At 64.8% G+C, this 14,064-nt stretch overlaps 1 protein-coding gene across 2 annotated transcripts; it reads left to right on the plus strand.

Annotated features, from left to right (window-relative positions):
- Positions 1–376: 376 nt before the first annotated feature.
- On the plus strand, positions 377–12,951 carry KLF15 (KLF transcription factor 15). Of its 2 annotated transcripts, none has more exons than XM_056128968.1 (3): positions 377–573; positions 4,703–5,812; positions 12,427–12,951. In XM_056128968.1, exons 2-3 carry the CDS (start codon positions 4,728–4,730, stop codon positions 12,593–12,595), a joined length of 1,254 nt encoding a protein of 417 aa, XP_055984943.1. In that variant the 5' UTR covers positions 377–573; positions 4,703–4,727; the 3' UTR covers positions 12,596–12,951. The 2 variants fall into 2 exon arrangements, with proteins under 2 accessions (XP_055984943.1, XP_055984944.1); XM_056128969.1 differs by lacking the exon at positions 377–573 and adding an exon at positions 3,397–3,685.
- The last annotated feature ends 1,113 nt before the right edge of the window (positions 12,952–14,064 follow it).

The following is a 14,064-nucleotide window of genomic DNA, read 5'->3' on the forward strand; positions in this document are numbered from 1 at the left end:
ACCCTGGCATCACGCTGCAGAAAGGGTCCCCGCGGACTTCTGGGCACCCCCATCCGGTCCAGCAGGGTCCAGCAGCGGCCGGCGGGGCAGCGCCGGGGCCAGGGTCCGGCGCTTTGCGGTGCGCGTCAGAGGCCGGCCACTGGGCCAGCAGGGAGCGGCGCTGCAGAGAGGGTCTCCCCGGCGGCCAGGGCACGGGCTCCCGCGGCCGGCGGGGCGGCGCGGGCGCGCGCGCGCGCGCGCGCGGCGGCGGGGCGGGGCCGGGGCGGGGCGGGGCGCGTGACGCGCGGCGCGGGCCAATGGGGCGCGCGGCCCGGGCCGAGCCTCCTGCGAGCCTTCGCGGCGCCCGCGGCGTCACGTGAGCGCCGGGGGACTGAGCGCCCGGGAGCGGCGGCCGGCGGGAGCCTCGGCCGCAGCGACCCTCGGGCCCGCGGGCGAGCAGCGCACGCAGGAGCCGCGGCTCGGCCCGCGGCGGCCGCCGGACCCGCAGCGAGGCCGCCGCCCGCCGCCCGCCCCGCTGGGCCTCGGGACCGAGCGCCGGGGCCCGGCCGTCGGCCCGGCGTGCGCCAAGTTCAGGTGGGAGCGGCGCGCCGAGGCCCGACAGCCGCGTGGACGCGGTGTCCCGGCCGTCCCGGGCGGGGGGTGGCCGAGCGGGACGAGCCGGGGGCGGCGTTGCGGGTCGGGGGAGGGGGGAGGCGCTGGCGCGAGTGTCCGAGGAAACGGCGGAGGGGCGGAGTGAGTGGGATCGCGGGGTCGCGGGGTCGTGGGCGGGACCCCGCGGGGAAGAGGACCCCCCCCCCAGGTGTGCCCCGGCACTGGTGCCCGGCAGATGCGGTCTGCCTCCGGGCCGCCTGGCCCGCTGGCCGGTGCGCGCTGGCCGGCCGGCCCTCCCATATGGCGGCCCCGCGGCCCTGGGCAGAGGAGCTGGCCGGGACGCGCCGGCCGGCCCGGGGCCACCGGGCAGCGGGGGGGAGCTGGGGGGGTGGACGCGGGGTTACTGTCGGCCACCGGCCGCGGCCTCGCGGAGGGGGGCACAGGCCGAGGAGGGCAAGGTGCCCGGCGGGCAGCGCTCCCGGATCTCCGGACCTTCCTCTCCCGTGCACGCTCCCAGCACCCCCGCGGGCGTCCACGCGGCCCCACGCGCGAGGACGTGGCGGACACCCGCCCGCACCCGCCACCCCGCGGCTCCGCGCACCACGCCCCGCACACGGGCAGGAACAGCCAGCGCCTTCGCGCACCTTCCAGGCTCTGGATTCCTCGCGCGTTCCCCTCGCGCGCGCGAAGCGTCCCCCTCCCGCAGATGGCCCAGGAGTGGCAGCGCATGCCGCGGGGGGGTGGGGTGGGAGGGACGGCTAGTAGAGGAGTGACCACCTGGAACCTCTGCCCTGTCCGTCGGGTGCCCTCGAAGCTCCCCACTGGGGTGTTCCCCCACCCGGAGTGCACGGAAGGGACCGTTTTCTCGCTCAGCTCCCGAGGGAAGGGGTGACACCCCCCATACAACGTACGAGCCCCTTCACACACCTCCCCTCGGCCCCTCAAGGTCCCCGGTGGCACCCGGGGAAGCCCGTGTCACCCTACAGGTGCTAGGACGCGGAGCTTGGTGACTTTGGGGCCTGCCGGCCGCCGCCGAGGACGGGCGCGGGTGCGCGGGTGCGCGCTAGGGTGCGCGCGCGCGCGGGGAGCGGAGACTCTTATTTTGAAGGGCGCCCCCCGTCCGCCACCCCCCGTGATTTGCACGCTGACCCAATGGCGAGCCCTTGGCCAGAGCTCGGCTTGTTATCAATTACATGTTGTTCCTGCAGCCGCTGTGTCCCCGGGAGGATAAACAGCAGGCCTGGCCGGGGCCGGGGGGAGGGGGCGGAGTCCGGCCGCGGGCCCGGGACGGTGCCCGCCCGGAACAGCGTGTCCCCTCCCCCTGCACGCTGCCCGTGCCGCTGCTCCCGGAGCAGGACTGGTGGCCGCGTTTCGGAGGCCCCAGAACCGTGCCCTCTCTCCAAAAGCAGCGACCTAGGGGTCCCAGAGTCCCCATGGAGAATGCAGCCCCTTCTGTCTCCTTCTCTCTTCTCTGCCATCCAACCCTCCTCTTTACTCTTCCCTCTGCCTTCGGTTCCTTCCACCTTTCACTACATCAGCAAAGCCTGCAGTTCCCAGTTAGGGCACAAGGATGGAAGAGTCCCAACAGCTGACAGAAAATTCGGCCCCCCCAATACCGAACCCAGATGACTTGGGAAGAAGATAATATGGGGTGAGGTAATAGGGGTGGGTCCGGGGTGACATCTGAACTGGCAGAAAGATAAAGTTGCTGGTTTCCCCTCGAGAGTTCTGGGGGCAGAGGGAACTGCAGAGGGAATGAGCCAGGCAGAGGCCCACAGAACCCAGGAGCTGGGTGCCCAACTGGTCAGGGGCTCTAGCAGATGGGGAAGGCAGCCGGGAGCTGGGGACCCCCCTTGCTACTGGCCGCAAACCTGCCACACTGCACTCTTTGCTCCTCTGCTCTTTGTATGTCTTTCCGTCTGTGGCTCTGTCCGTTTTTCTCTGTAAGATCAAGTGGCCCAGTCACCACATTCACCACACTCACACGCACCAGCCCACACTCCTTAGTGAAACGGAATATTCAGTTGGCGATTATGTTTTGGCACGAGCTTTAAGCCGGCAGAGCTGGGGCCCCACCTGTCCCATGCTGCTAGTTTTGGCCTGTTCCTGGGTGTCTAGAAGGTGTTGCTTCCTGAGCATCACAGCAAAGGGCCTGCAAGAAACCCCCCTAACCCCCACCATGGAGCTACAAGGCAGGTCCCCATAGTGAAGGCTCAGCATGTGTTAGCTCACTGGGCTCTTAAAGCAGCCTGGGACCCTGGACACTGTTGGCAGTACCCCCTGCAGACTGTCAGAGGCCCTGCCCAGGGCAAGAGCACAGTCCCCTGCAATGCAGGGGGCAGGGGACAAGTCTCAGCGTCCCCACCCCCAGCCTTATAGATCTTCCCCTTTTCTTCCCTTCCTTCCCAGCACCTGATCTGCTCTCCACTGTGCATTTTGAAACTCCTTGTTTTAAATCCGTAGCTGAGTATTTAAGGGCCAAAAAGCTGAGTGTCCACCTGGCAAAACTACCCTGGCACTGTCCGACCCTGAGATCCCATCTGCCTCAGCTTCCCCAGGAGCTCTGGGAGGCTTTCTAGATGGGGGAGGGCAGGAATGGTACTGAGCTCGAGGGTTCCCGGGGCATCTCAGAGGGAAGAGAGGCCTGGAGATCTTTAAGGCACCCTGCAGGGAGGGAGATGGATTTGGGAACCGCTAGGACTTGCCCAAGGTCACTACTGATGATGGCTCGGCCCAGGCACGGTCCTGGAGGCCGAGGGGGTGGGGGCACAGAGGGGTTGGCCGGCCGGAGAGAAGCTCTGGCCTCATCTGTGGAACACTCTGCTTCCCCAGCCCCAGTAAACACCAGGCTGTGGTCACTGGGTAGGGACAAAGGTCCCAGGAGGTGGCCCTGTCACAGTCAGGCACTGCTGACTCTGGGACGCAGGACCTGGACCTGGCGTGGCCTTGGGAGGATGTCTCTTCCCCTGGGCTCCCCTTCGATGCGTTCGGAGCCCGACCCCGGGGGGCACAGCCGAGACCTTGAAGTGCAGCTTGCCTGCGCGGAACACCCCCGTTAGTAGGAGCCGGGAGCTGGTAGAGTCTGCCTGCGGCGGTGAGTGTCCCCCCCACCCCCCACCCAGGGGACATCAGCCCTGGGTGCAGGCCTGGGGGCTGCCCTCCAGACCCCCCTGGTGGTGGTGAAGGCAGATGCGGACCCTGGGACCCTCCGGCATGGCTGTTGGTTGTCACTGCGGGTGGGATATGGTCTGTCCCTCTGCCAGCTGAGTTCCAGCCTGCCTGCAACCCCCCAGCTCACAGACCAGGCAGTCGAGACCAGGGGTTCTGGGAGGCCAAGGATGGTGACCTGCACCTGCCTTTCTGGGGAAGCAGAGCCTGTGGGGGTGGGGGCGGGGGGGGGTGTTGGAGGCACCTATGGATCCTTTGCAAACTCAGCTGGTCAGATGGAAAGATTGGTGATCCAGCAAAGAGCATTCGCAGTAAGAGCACAGACACACAGGAGAATGTCGGTTCGTGTTTTTCCAAAGAAAACCTGAATTTCCAATGGAACTGGGTAGCCTGTGGCTTTATTTGCTCAGTCGGGCAGGCCTCCCTGTGCCCGGACAGCTGAGGGGGTCAGAGGCCACCTGGGCTCTCCTCCCCCACTCCCTTCTGTGACTCGGCAGGATGGGCACTGGGAGGCTCAGCGTGGCCCCAAAGTCACTGACGCCCTGTGAGCTGGGAGACCTTGGTCGTGCCCTCATGCAGAGTTCCGTCTGCTCGCTCTCTCCTCCCCACTCTCATCTCCCTCGCTCTCGCTTGCTCGCACCCACGGACACTCGCATCCGTGCACGCATGGTTCCTTCCCAGCCTCTCTCTCTCTGGAAAATCTGCTGGGAACCAGAAGTGCCCTGGGTTGTGCAATGGGTTTGGAGAGGGTTCTTTGGCAAACAGGTGGTGCAATTTCAGAAAATGCTCTTGCAGGCAGCGTTCTCCCGTGGGAAGGGGATGGAGGCAGGATCCAGGCCTTTGGCCCTGGGTGGCGGGCAGACAGTGGTGGGGGGCGGGGGTCACGGAGGACATGGGGGGCACGCCGCCCTTCTGACCAGGCCTCCTTTGTTCCTCTCCGCAGACGCCACTGGCACGGCCAGGCCAGCATGGTGGACCACTTGCTGCCAGTGGACGAGACCTTCTCGTCGCCGAAATGCCCCGTGCGGTATCTAGGCGACAGGCTGGCGGGCGGGCGGGCGTACCACATGCTGCCCTCGCCGCTCTCGGAGGACGACAGCGACGCCTCCAGCCTCTGCTCCTGTGCCAGCCCCGACTCCCAGGCCCTCTGCTCCTGCTACAGCAACGGCCTGGGCTCCGAGGGCCAGGACAGCATCTTGGACTTCCTGCTGTCCCAGGCCACACTGGGCAGCGGCGGCGGCGGTGGCAGCCTGGGTGCCGGTGGCGGCCCCGTGGCCTGGGGGCCCTGGCGGAGAGCGCCTGCGCCCGTGAAGGGGGAACACTTTTGCTTCCCCGAATTTCCCGTGGGGGACCCCGATGAGGTCCCGCGGCCCTTCCAGCCTACCCTGGAGGAGATCGAAGAGTTTCTGGAGGAGAACATGGAGCAGCCGGGGGCCAAGAAGGTTCCAGAGAGTCACCTGAAGGACCTGGAGACATGTGGGCAGCAGGCAGCCGGGCCTCACCGGAGCCTCCTGCACCCGGGCTCTGGGGGGAGAGAACGCGGGGCTCTGCCTTCGGGGGCCAACAGCAGCGCGGGGGGCAGCCAGAGCCCCGGGGGCGGGGCGGCCCCCGAGGGCCCCATCCCGGTGCTGCTGCAGATCCAGCCAGTGCAGGTGAAGCAGGAGCCTGGCCCCGAGCCCGTGTCCCCTGGGCAGGCCCCGGAGAGCATCAAGGTGGCGCAGCTCCTGGTCAACATCCAGGGCCAGACCTTCGCGCTGGTGCCCCAGGTGGTGCCCTCCTCCAACCTGAACCTGCCCTCCAAGTTCGTGCGCATCGCCCCCGTGCCCATCGCTGCCAAGCCCCTGGGGGCGGGACCTTTGGGGCCTGGCCCCGCCGGCCTCCTCATGGGACAGAAGTTCCCCAAGAACCCGGCGGCGGAACTCATCAAAATGCACAAATGTACTTTCCCCGGCTGCAGCAAGATGTACACCAAAAGCAGTCACCTCAAGGCCCACCTGCGCCGGCACACAGGCGAGAAGCCGTTCGCCTGCACCTGGCCAGGGTGCGGCTGGAGGTCAGTATGGAGGGGGGCCCGCGGGGCTGGGTGGCCATCCCGCGCCCGGGGTTCCAGCTCCAGAGAAGGCCCAGGAAGGAGGAAGGGGAGCGGGGTCCTGCGTGGGGGGGCACGGCTGCCCAGAGGCCCCCTCGTGCCTCCCACTGTTAACACCGGACACCAACCAGTGTGCGGCTGCCCCGTGGCCTGGTCAGGCCGGGGGGGCAGGACAGCAGGGAGGGGGTCCAAGAGCAGGCTTAGGGGGTTGGGGAGGGGCCTTCCTCAGGCCTCCCCGGCCCCCAGGGTAAGTACCACCTGACGCCAGGCCTGGCGGGAACCAGAATTCGAGGCTCAGGCCAGCCTAGCTGCTTGCCCGGTCACACGGCTCAGCCAGCACGATCTGCATCCAAAGGGAAGGATCAGAGAAGTTCCCTCCCCACCTGAGGCAACAGCTTCCGGGCGGAACCCCCATCCAGTGCCCCCCCCACCCCCTCAAGATGTGTCTGGCAGCCCCAACCCCGAGGAGGACCTGATGGTAGCGGGAAGAGTTCTCTCGGACCCCGTGGGGCCTGGCTGGGAGGCGAGCTGGCCCTGGGCAGGGACCAGGCTGGGTCTGGACTCCTTGAATGGTCCCTGCCCGCCTGGTTCCGGAGGAAGAGCCCATCTCTAGCTGGGTTTACGCTGGGGGTGGATGGCTGCATTGCTAGAGCCCCTTGAACATGCGTGTGTGCATGCATACATGCGTGCATGTGTGCGTATATGCACACATGTGCGTGCGTACATGCGTGCGTGCGTACATGCGAGTGTGCGTGCGTACATGCGTGTGTGCGTGCTTGTGTGCGTGTGCACATCTTCCCTGACTTGACCGCGAGGCTCTGTGGACAGCCACAGCCGCCCCTCGGCAGATGCGCAAGTGCGCAGGCGCATGGCTCACTGCGCCCGTGTGCTCCCGCTGGCCTCCCATACGTCTGTGTCGGGGTCACACGTGCGTGCGTCCGGGCACCGTGTATCTCTTGTGCAGTGCAGTGTAAGTGTCCTGGGGACACGTTTGCAGCCTTCCCTCGCTTCGTTCTTGCTGTGGTCACTGGTGAGTGCTGAGTGGAGGTGGGGGCTGCTGTGTGGCCAGAGCCCTGGGGTGGGGTGTGTGTGGGGGTGATGGGGGACAATGCTAGGATGGAAGGACATGCTTATGGGGGCGAGGACAGGGAGCTGGCCAGAGAAGGAACGTTCCCAAGCAGAGAAGGGTGATGGAGACCCTTTCTGAACTAGGGGTCCCCAACCTGAAGGTGCCCATCAAGCCCCTCAGGCTGGGAGCCGGGCTCAGCCCCGAGGCTTGGGGTTCCTCTGAGCCTCACGCCCCCCCCCCCCCCCCCCCCGCATATTGCTTGCATGGCCAGCCTCTCCCTGCAAGGGTTGGCATGTCACTCTCAGATGGGCCTCTCAGAGTGTCTTGCCTTCCCATCATGCAGGGGGCATCTCATCTCAGCCAACTCCCCCAGACTTCCTTTGGATCCCTCTCATGGGGGAGTGAGAAGAGCCGAGATTGGGAGCTGGCTTGGCAAAGCCCCAGCAAAACGCCCTTCCCTCCGCAAGTCATGGTGAAGGGAGGTGGGGTCCCAGGGCGGGGGAAGGGAGCCCCAGGAGGAGGGGCCTCGCAGGGGGCCTGGAGAGGAAGGTGGTCAAGCAAGAGTGAGACTCAAGGGGTTCAGCTCCGCGACCATCTGAGCCCTGGCCGAACCCCCTCAGTAAGGGGGACGCAGCCGGGAAGCTCCCCTTCAACCCCCAGTGCCCAGGAGAGCTGCCAAGGGGGGACAAAAGCCCAGTACCCCTTAACCATAGGCAGAGGGCCAGGGGAACTCTTGTAACTTGCCAGTAGGGGACAGGCACAGCTCGGGGGCAGCCTGGTCTGGGCAGGTCGGGAGGAGTGGTGATGGTGAGAGAATTCCCTGTCTCCCCTCCAGCGATCACCCTTCAGTGTAAGACTCCGGTGAGTCATGGCATACCTCCTGCCATGGGGTACTCATGACCTCCCGGGGCTTCCCTGCCTGCTCCCCGAGTGCAGGAGTGTTCCTGGCTGTGTGTTTCCGGCCGGCAGGCAGGATCCGCTCCCAGCCACCCCCCGGCACCAGCCGCCCTGCTGTCTCCCTTCCCCAGCGGCCATCGCCGGCCCGGTCAGCTTCTCCACTTTGCAGCTCACCTGCTTTCTGCCTCACCGCAAGTCCCCTGGAGAGCCTGCCCTCCGCCCCACCCCACCCCACATGCATTTTACACGGGGGGAAACTGAGGCCAAGATGCTCATGTCACGTGTCCACAGGGACCGTGTGGCTCTCCCCCACCCCGTGGCTTGAGCACCTCCTCTGTGCCTCTGCACCCCTCCTCTGACGCTCAGCTAGACCCTTTGCTGGGGGGGGGCGCTCCTGCTTTCTTCAGACCCTGCTCCGAGCCCCCCAACAACCACCCACCCCCCGGGGCCATTAGTATGTAGTTCCCACCTTTTTCTTTTTCTTTACTTTTCGACTATACCCACTGATGCTCAGGCCTTGCTCCTGGCTCTGTGCTCAGGAATCACTCCTGGAGGGCTCAGGGGACCCTGTGGGATGCCGGGGGGGGTGGGGGTTGTTGAACCTGGGTTAGCCACACGCAAGGCAAGCGCCCTTCCCACTGTACTATTGCTCTGGATCCCAGGACATGGTCCCTTTTACGGAGGAAGAAGTTGGGGTCCAGACCAGCCAAGTTTTCCAAGTTAGAAAGCAGCAGAGAAATGGCCCAACCCGGGACCCCACCCCACCCAGGTCAGGACCCCTCCCCGGACCTCTCTGCTTAGTGTGCATGTCGGGGGCTGCTTGAGTGTGGTGTGTGTGTGTGTGGGGGGGGTCCTCCACCGCCACCTGGGGGCTGTACCCTGCATGCTGGCCTCACTGTTTGGGGTACTCTCTGCTTCTCAGCTTTCTGGGAAGCCTCTTCACTTCCCAGGGGTCCTGGTGAGTGGTTTTCTCACCCTCCTTGCTGGGCTCGGAGTGCTAATCCTCCTCCCCTCCGTGCACTTTGGTGCACGCCAGACACTCCCCCTCTCCACCGCCACCCCAAACCGGTTTCTTTGCTTTATTCCTATGAGGTGGTCCAGGTAACCCGAACAGAGCTGAGACCCCCCCCCCCCCCTGTCCTGCTCGGCCCGGAGCCTCTGGGAAGTGGCTGCTCACCGCCTTCCTGGAAGTTTCTCCACTTCCTTCTCACACACAGGCCTCCTTTGTTCCCCGCAGCGGGACGTCCTGTTCTGGAGGGGCCATTCTGTCCAGAGCGAGCCTCTCCTTGCTGGGCTGAATCGGGCTGTGAGCACCTGTCTGGGGGCATGGTCCTTGCGGAGGACTTGGGGGTGGAGGGTCCAGCACTGGGGAGCAGGACAGGGACTCCCGCCCAGGGGCCTGCTATCACCAGCTCTCTGGGCCCCAGTGTCGCTGCTGGCCCACTCCTACCCTGTCCAATGGGCCAACAGTGCTGCCAGCTGCGGTGGGGCAGATGGCGCATGGCACACCTCCAGGGGGCGCCCTTCCCGTGTCTTGGGGATGTGACTCTTTCTGACAGGTGGAAGGAGCGTCTTTGTGCCAAGGTGATGGGCGTGCCAAGAGTTGTGCCAAGTGGGGGGTTGGCTGGACCCCTGGACTTTCCCGCCCTCTCCGTCAGGAGCGGACCCTGTGGTCAGGACACCCCCCCCCCCCCCCCCCCGCCAATCCCCACACCCAGGGCCTGGCCTGTACTCTGGACCTTACTGGGAACAGCTCACATTTGTCAGAGGGGCACTTATGCCTCTTGTCTCCGCAGAGCCCCCCTGAGGCAGAGCCATCATGAACCCCGTCTCCGCCAGGGAAACTGAGGCCTGGAGAGCAGGCTGCTGGCCCCGGGGTCCCTGTGAGTAGGTGGGCGAGCTCACGGCCTGCACATGCAGTGCCTTAGCCCCTCACCCTACAGTGCCCTGCCTCGCTGCTGGCTGCTCTTCAGGGGATTGGATGAGGGTGTGTGTGGGGGGCAGCGGGGACCCTCTATCACAGGATACTGGTGGCCGGGAGGAGGATCATGAGTATGAGGGGGGCACAGGGCCTGGCTCTCCCTGGTGGCCTGAGCCCTTGTCTCTGGCCACTGAAACAGCTGTAAGGTGGCGTCCACTGAGCAGAGGATTCTCCGTCCCACAGTCCTGCAGGGGTGGGGCCCCGAGCAGAGCCCCCAGAAGCCACTCGAGCTCCTGCTGGCACAGGGTTTGTGCTGCTCCTGTAACCCTGGCTGGGAGGGGGCCAGGGACCTTGGTGCTGGCCCTCTGCTGGCCTCTGCACTGGGCACCTGTCCCCAGGAGTCCTGGCCTGGCGGGGTCAGGCCCGAACTCTGGCAGCAGGACACTGTACAGGGCCCTCCTCACTGGTGCATGCTGCTGACCAGTTCTGGGGTGTGGGGAGGAGGGAGAGGAGGAAGAGGAGGAGGAGGAGGCAGAGGAAGAGGAGGAGGAGGAAGGGTCAGTGACCCCTGGGCAGGGCAGGGATGGGAGGATGGAGACCTTTGTTCTGACTCTTGGCTGGGAGGAGGCCAGAATCCCCTGGGTCAGATTCCCTTTTTCCTGAGCCTCAGTTCCCTCCCCCCACCCCCCACCCCCCCCCACCCCCCTGCCAATGGGCGGGCCGGGGCCTCCCCCAGTCCACAGATAGGCAGAGAGCCCTGCCCAGTGCTGGCCTCCCCTCCCGGGATGAGGGTATGTGAGAGGCACCCTGCCCCCACCCCCATCCAGCCTCAGGTCACACTCAGGCCCTGCTCTGCTGCCCTCAGTGTCCCCCAAGCTTGTTCTGCTGGGCCCCGTGCCCAGGGCGGTGAGGTCAGCTGGAAGGGGTCAGCCCCGCGGCCCCCACACTTCCTTCGTCTGGCTGTTTGGTCATGAGGAAGGCCTGTGTCACACCTACGCTTGTGTATGTGGGTATATGTGCACACACGTGTGATTCCCCCCCCCCCAGCCATGATCACCCCCCTGTGGCACGTGTGTGTATGTGTCTGTGTGTGTGCAGGAGTCCTGTGCTATGTTCCCAGGTGCATCCCATGGGTGCACTGTGTGTCTGTGTACACCGGAACTCAAGGGGAGGGGCCCTGGGGCAGCCCCCAGGACAGCCCCTGGGGATGCCTGTTGGCCTCATTTAAATACGCTCACCAGACACCTTCCGGGCCCAGGTACTGGGCTGAGACTTCAGGGAACCGGGCAAACATGTCTTTCCTCCTACAGTTGACACTCTGCTGGCACAGGCAAACACTCATCAAGAATTTGAAAACTTGGTTAAATCGTCACAGTGACAGGGGCCAGAAAGGGTAGTGCCCAGTGCTCGGGGAGCAGCGTGGGAGGTAGTCCCGGAGGTCTTTCTGGAGGCAGTGACATTTGAGCGGAGCACTAGAGATGGGCGGGAGAGAGCAGGGGGAAGAGGGCAAGCGCGGGAGGACTGCCTTGCACGCAGCCGTGTGCTGCACACAGCGGGGTCTGCAGGCGCCCCGTGCTGGCCGGCTGTGGGCAGAGCTCCGAGCAGGAGGGGCTGTGTGCACGGTGGTGAGGGCAGGGAGCGAGCCCGCTGCCCTCTCTGCTCGTATAGGACCTGCAGCTGGGAAGGAATTGAATTTAGCACAGAGGTTAGCAAAGGAAAGGAAAGTTCCACATGCCGGCAGCCCTGTGGAACCTGCTCTCCGGCCTCGGCCCAGAAGTCTAGACTTGCAGGGGCGAATAAACATGGGAAGGAGAGATGGAGCTGTGGGGCCTGAAGGAATTTGCAGGAATATCTCCATGTGCGTCCAAAAAGACCCTTGTGGGGCTGGAGAGATAGCACAGCAGCGGGTAGGGCATTTGCCTTGCATGCGGCCGACCCGAGTTCGATTCCCAGCATCCCATATGGTCCCCTGAGCACCGCCAGGAGTAATTCCTGTGTGCAGAGCCAGGAGGAACCCCTGTGCATCGCCAGGTGTGACCCAAAAAGCAAAAAAAAAAAAAAAAAGACCCTTGTTTGGAGTCCTGGGGGAGAGCCTTAGTCTCCAGGTTGCACAGATATCTAATCCCTGACCTGAGGGTCCTGCTCCTTTCCAGGGGGTCTTCAGTTCCAAGCCCTCCTGCCTCTTGGCCACACCCTGGGCGTTCTGTCCCTGCCCCGCTAGTATGAGCAGTGTGGGCTTGTGCCCCACTGCCCCTTAGGGAGAGTGGAGTGGGGGGGAAGGACGTCTCCTAGGCTGTTTCTGATTTGGGGGCATCTTAAGAGACACCTCCTACCCCCACACTCAGTGACTCAGGAGTGGGGTGGTCCCAGCTGCCTTGTTAAGGAGGCAAGTGAGAGATGCCAAGATCCTGTTTTGGGTGGGGGAGGCTAGACGTCTCCGACGGTCCTCAGTTCCCCCCCCAGGCAGCGTTTCGACGGGAGGGCCCAAGGTTTGGTCCAGGGGGAGCACTGGAGGCCGGGCTCCAGGGGGTGGGGGGCAGCCAGGGTGACCATGACAGGCAGGCCCCGAGCCTGCTGGCTGGACGGTCGATGCAGGCTGGGTGGTGGGAGCGCCCTGTGGCTGCACCCAGGGCCTCCCGCTGGGCGCTGACTCCCCCTCCCCCCCCCCGCCCCCACGGCGCTGTCCCGCAGGTTCTCGCGCTCAGACGAGCTGTCCCGGCACCGGCGCTCGCACTCGGGCGTGAAACCCTACCAGTGCCTCGTGTGCGAGAAGAAGTTCGCGCGGAGCGACCACCTCTCCAAGCACATCAAGGTGCATCGCTTCCCGCGCAGCAGCCGGGCCGTGCGCGCCGTCAACTGAGCGCCCGCGCGCGTGCCCGCGCCAGCCCCGCCAGCCCCGCCCGCCCGACCCCCACCCCGCCCCGGTATTTTGTAGCAATAATTTATTTGCCTTCTTCAGAGGGTCTTGACGATGTTACCAGCCACCTTCTGAAGCCCGAGGTGCAGGAAGAGGAGGGGTGGGGGGTGGGGGGCTGGTCCGGGCAGGTGTGAACCCCGAGTTCTCCACCCCCCATCACCTCCATCACCCGCTGCCGCCGCCTCTCTGGAGACTTGGCGCCTGCTCCCACGTCCCTGGGGGCTGGGTCCCCAGGGTCCCCCTCCACCCCCATGGGCTGGAGGCTGGCCTTGGTGCCTTCCTGCCTTCGTGCCTTCCAGGCCTCTGCCGCCGCCGCCCGCTCCAGCGCCGTGGGGGGCCTGGCCCTTCTCCCACTGGGCTCCCCACCTGGGTCACTGGCCAGCACTTTATTGCTGGGGCGAAGAAATGCAGCGCAGTGTGGAAATGTCACTTCCCAGGGGGCGCCTGGGAGGGAGGGTGGGGGCGGGGTGGGGGGGGGACAGAGGCCAAGAGTCCTGGGCTGCTCTGGGTCAGGGGGCTTCTGTCTGGGTGCCTAGCTGGGGGCAGAGGGCCCAGGCTGGGCCTTTGGGTGCTGGGCCTCCCGGCCCCCTGTGGGAGAGGGGCCCAGGGCACCTGGGGAGGGGGGTGCGGTGCATGTGGGTATGTGTGCAGGGCAGACAGCCGCCCACTGGCCCCAGGGCCTCTGGGCATCATTGCCCCCCCTTCCGGACCCTAGCCTTTGGGGTCACCTCGGGGAGGAGGGGGACCAGACTGCATGGTGTGTGGAAGACGTAGATAGAGCCCCTGTCCTGATTTAGAAATGCATTCCTTATTTTGTCTAGAAATTAATATCAAATGAACTAGCTTGTGTTGACAGGTTTATTTCACATCCTATGAATGTATGTAAATAAACTGTACATAGGAACCTCAACGTAAAATATCTTTTAATAACAGATCCACATTTGTGTAAATTTGAAATTAAAAAAGAATCTACGGAACTGGTGTACATATGTTACAATTATGTATATTTTCTTCGGTCCTTCATAAAGAAATATATAAATATATATATATATATATTTACTTTGCCAATAAAAGAGAAAAGAAACTCAGTCACCGTCACGTGCTGCGTTCCTCGGCTCTGCCAGGAAATCAGAGCGACTGGAGGGAGCCGTGTTTGGGGGCCAGAGTTGGATGCCCGAGGGAGCCAGAGACTCCCCCCGGGCCCGGTGGGTGCCCACACGGCCCTGCCCACAGACCCCCCCAATCGAAGCCACTCCAGAGCCGCTTCTGGAAAGTCACCGTAGACCCCCTTGCCTGGAACCCCACGAGCCTCCAGCTGCTAGACTGTGCACACGGCACGCTGCCTCTGGCCGAGAGGGCTGGGAGCACTGGTCGGGCTGGGAGGTGGAGCTGCTGAACCGTTGCCACCAGCC

This window comes from Sorex fumeus, unplaced genomic scaffold (genome assembly GCF_029834395.1).
Source record: "Sorex fumeus unplaced genomic scaffold, SorFum_2.1 ptg000072l, whole genome shotgun sequence".
Classification (NCBI taxonomy): domain Eukaryota; kingdom Metazoa; phylum Chordata; class Mammalia; order Eulipotyphla; family Soricidae; genus Sorex; species Sorex fumeus.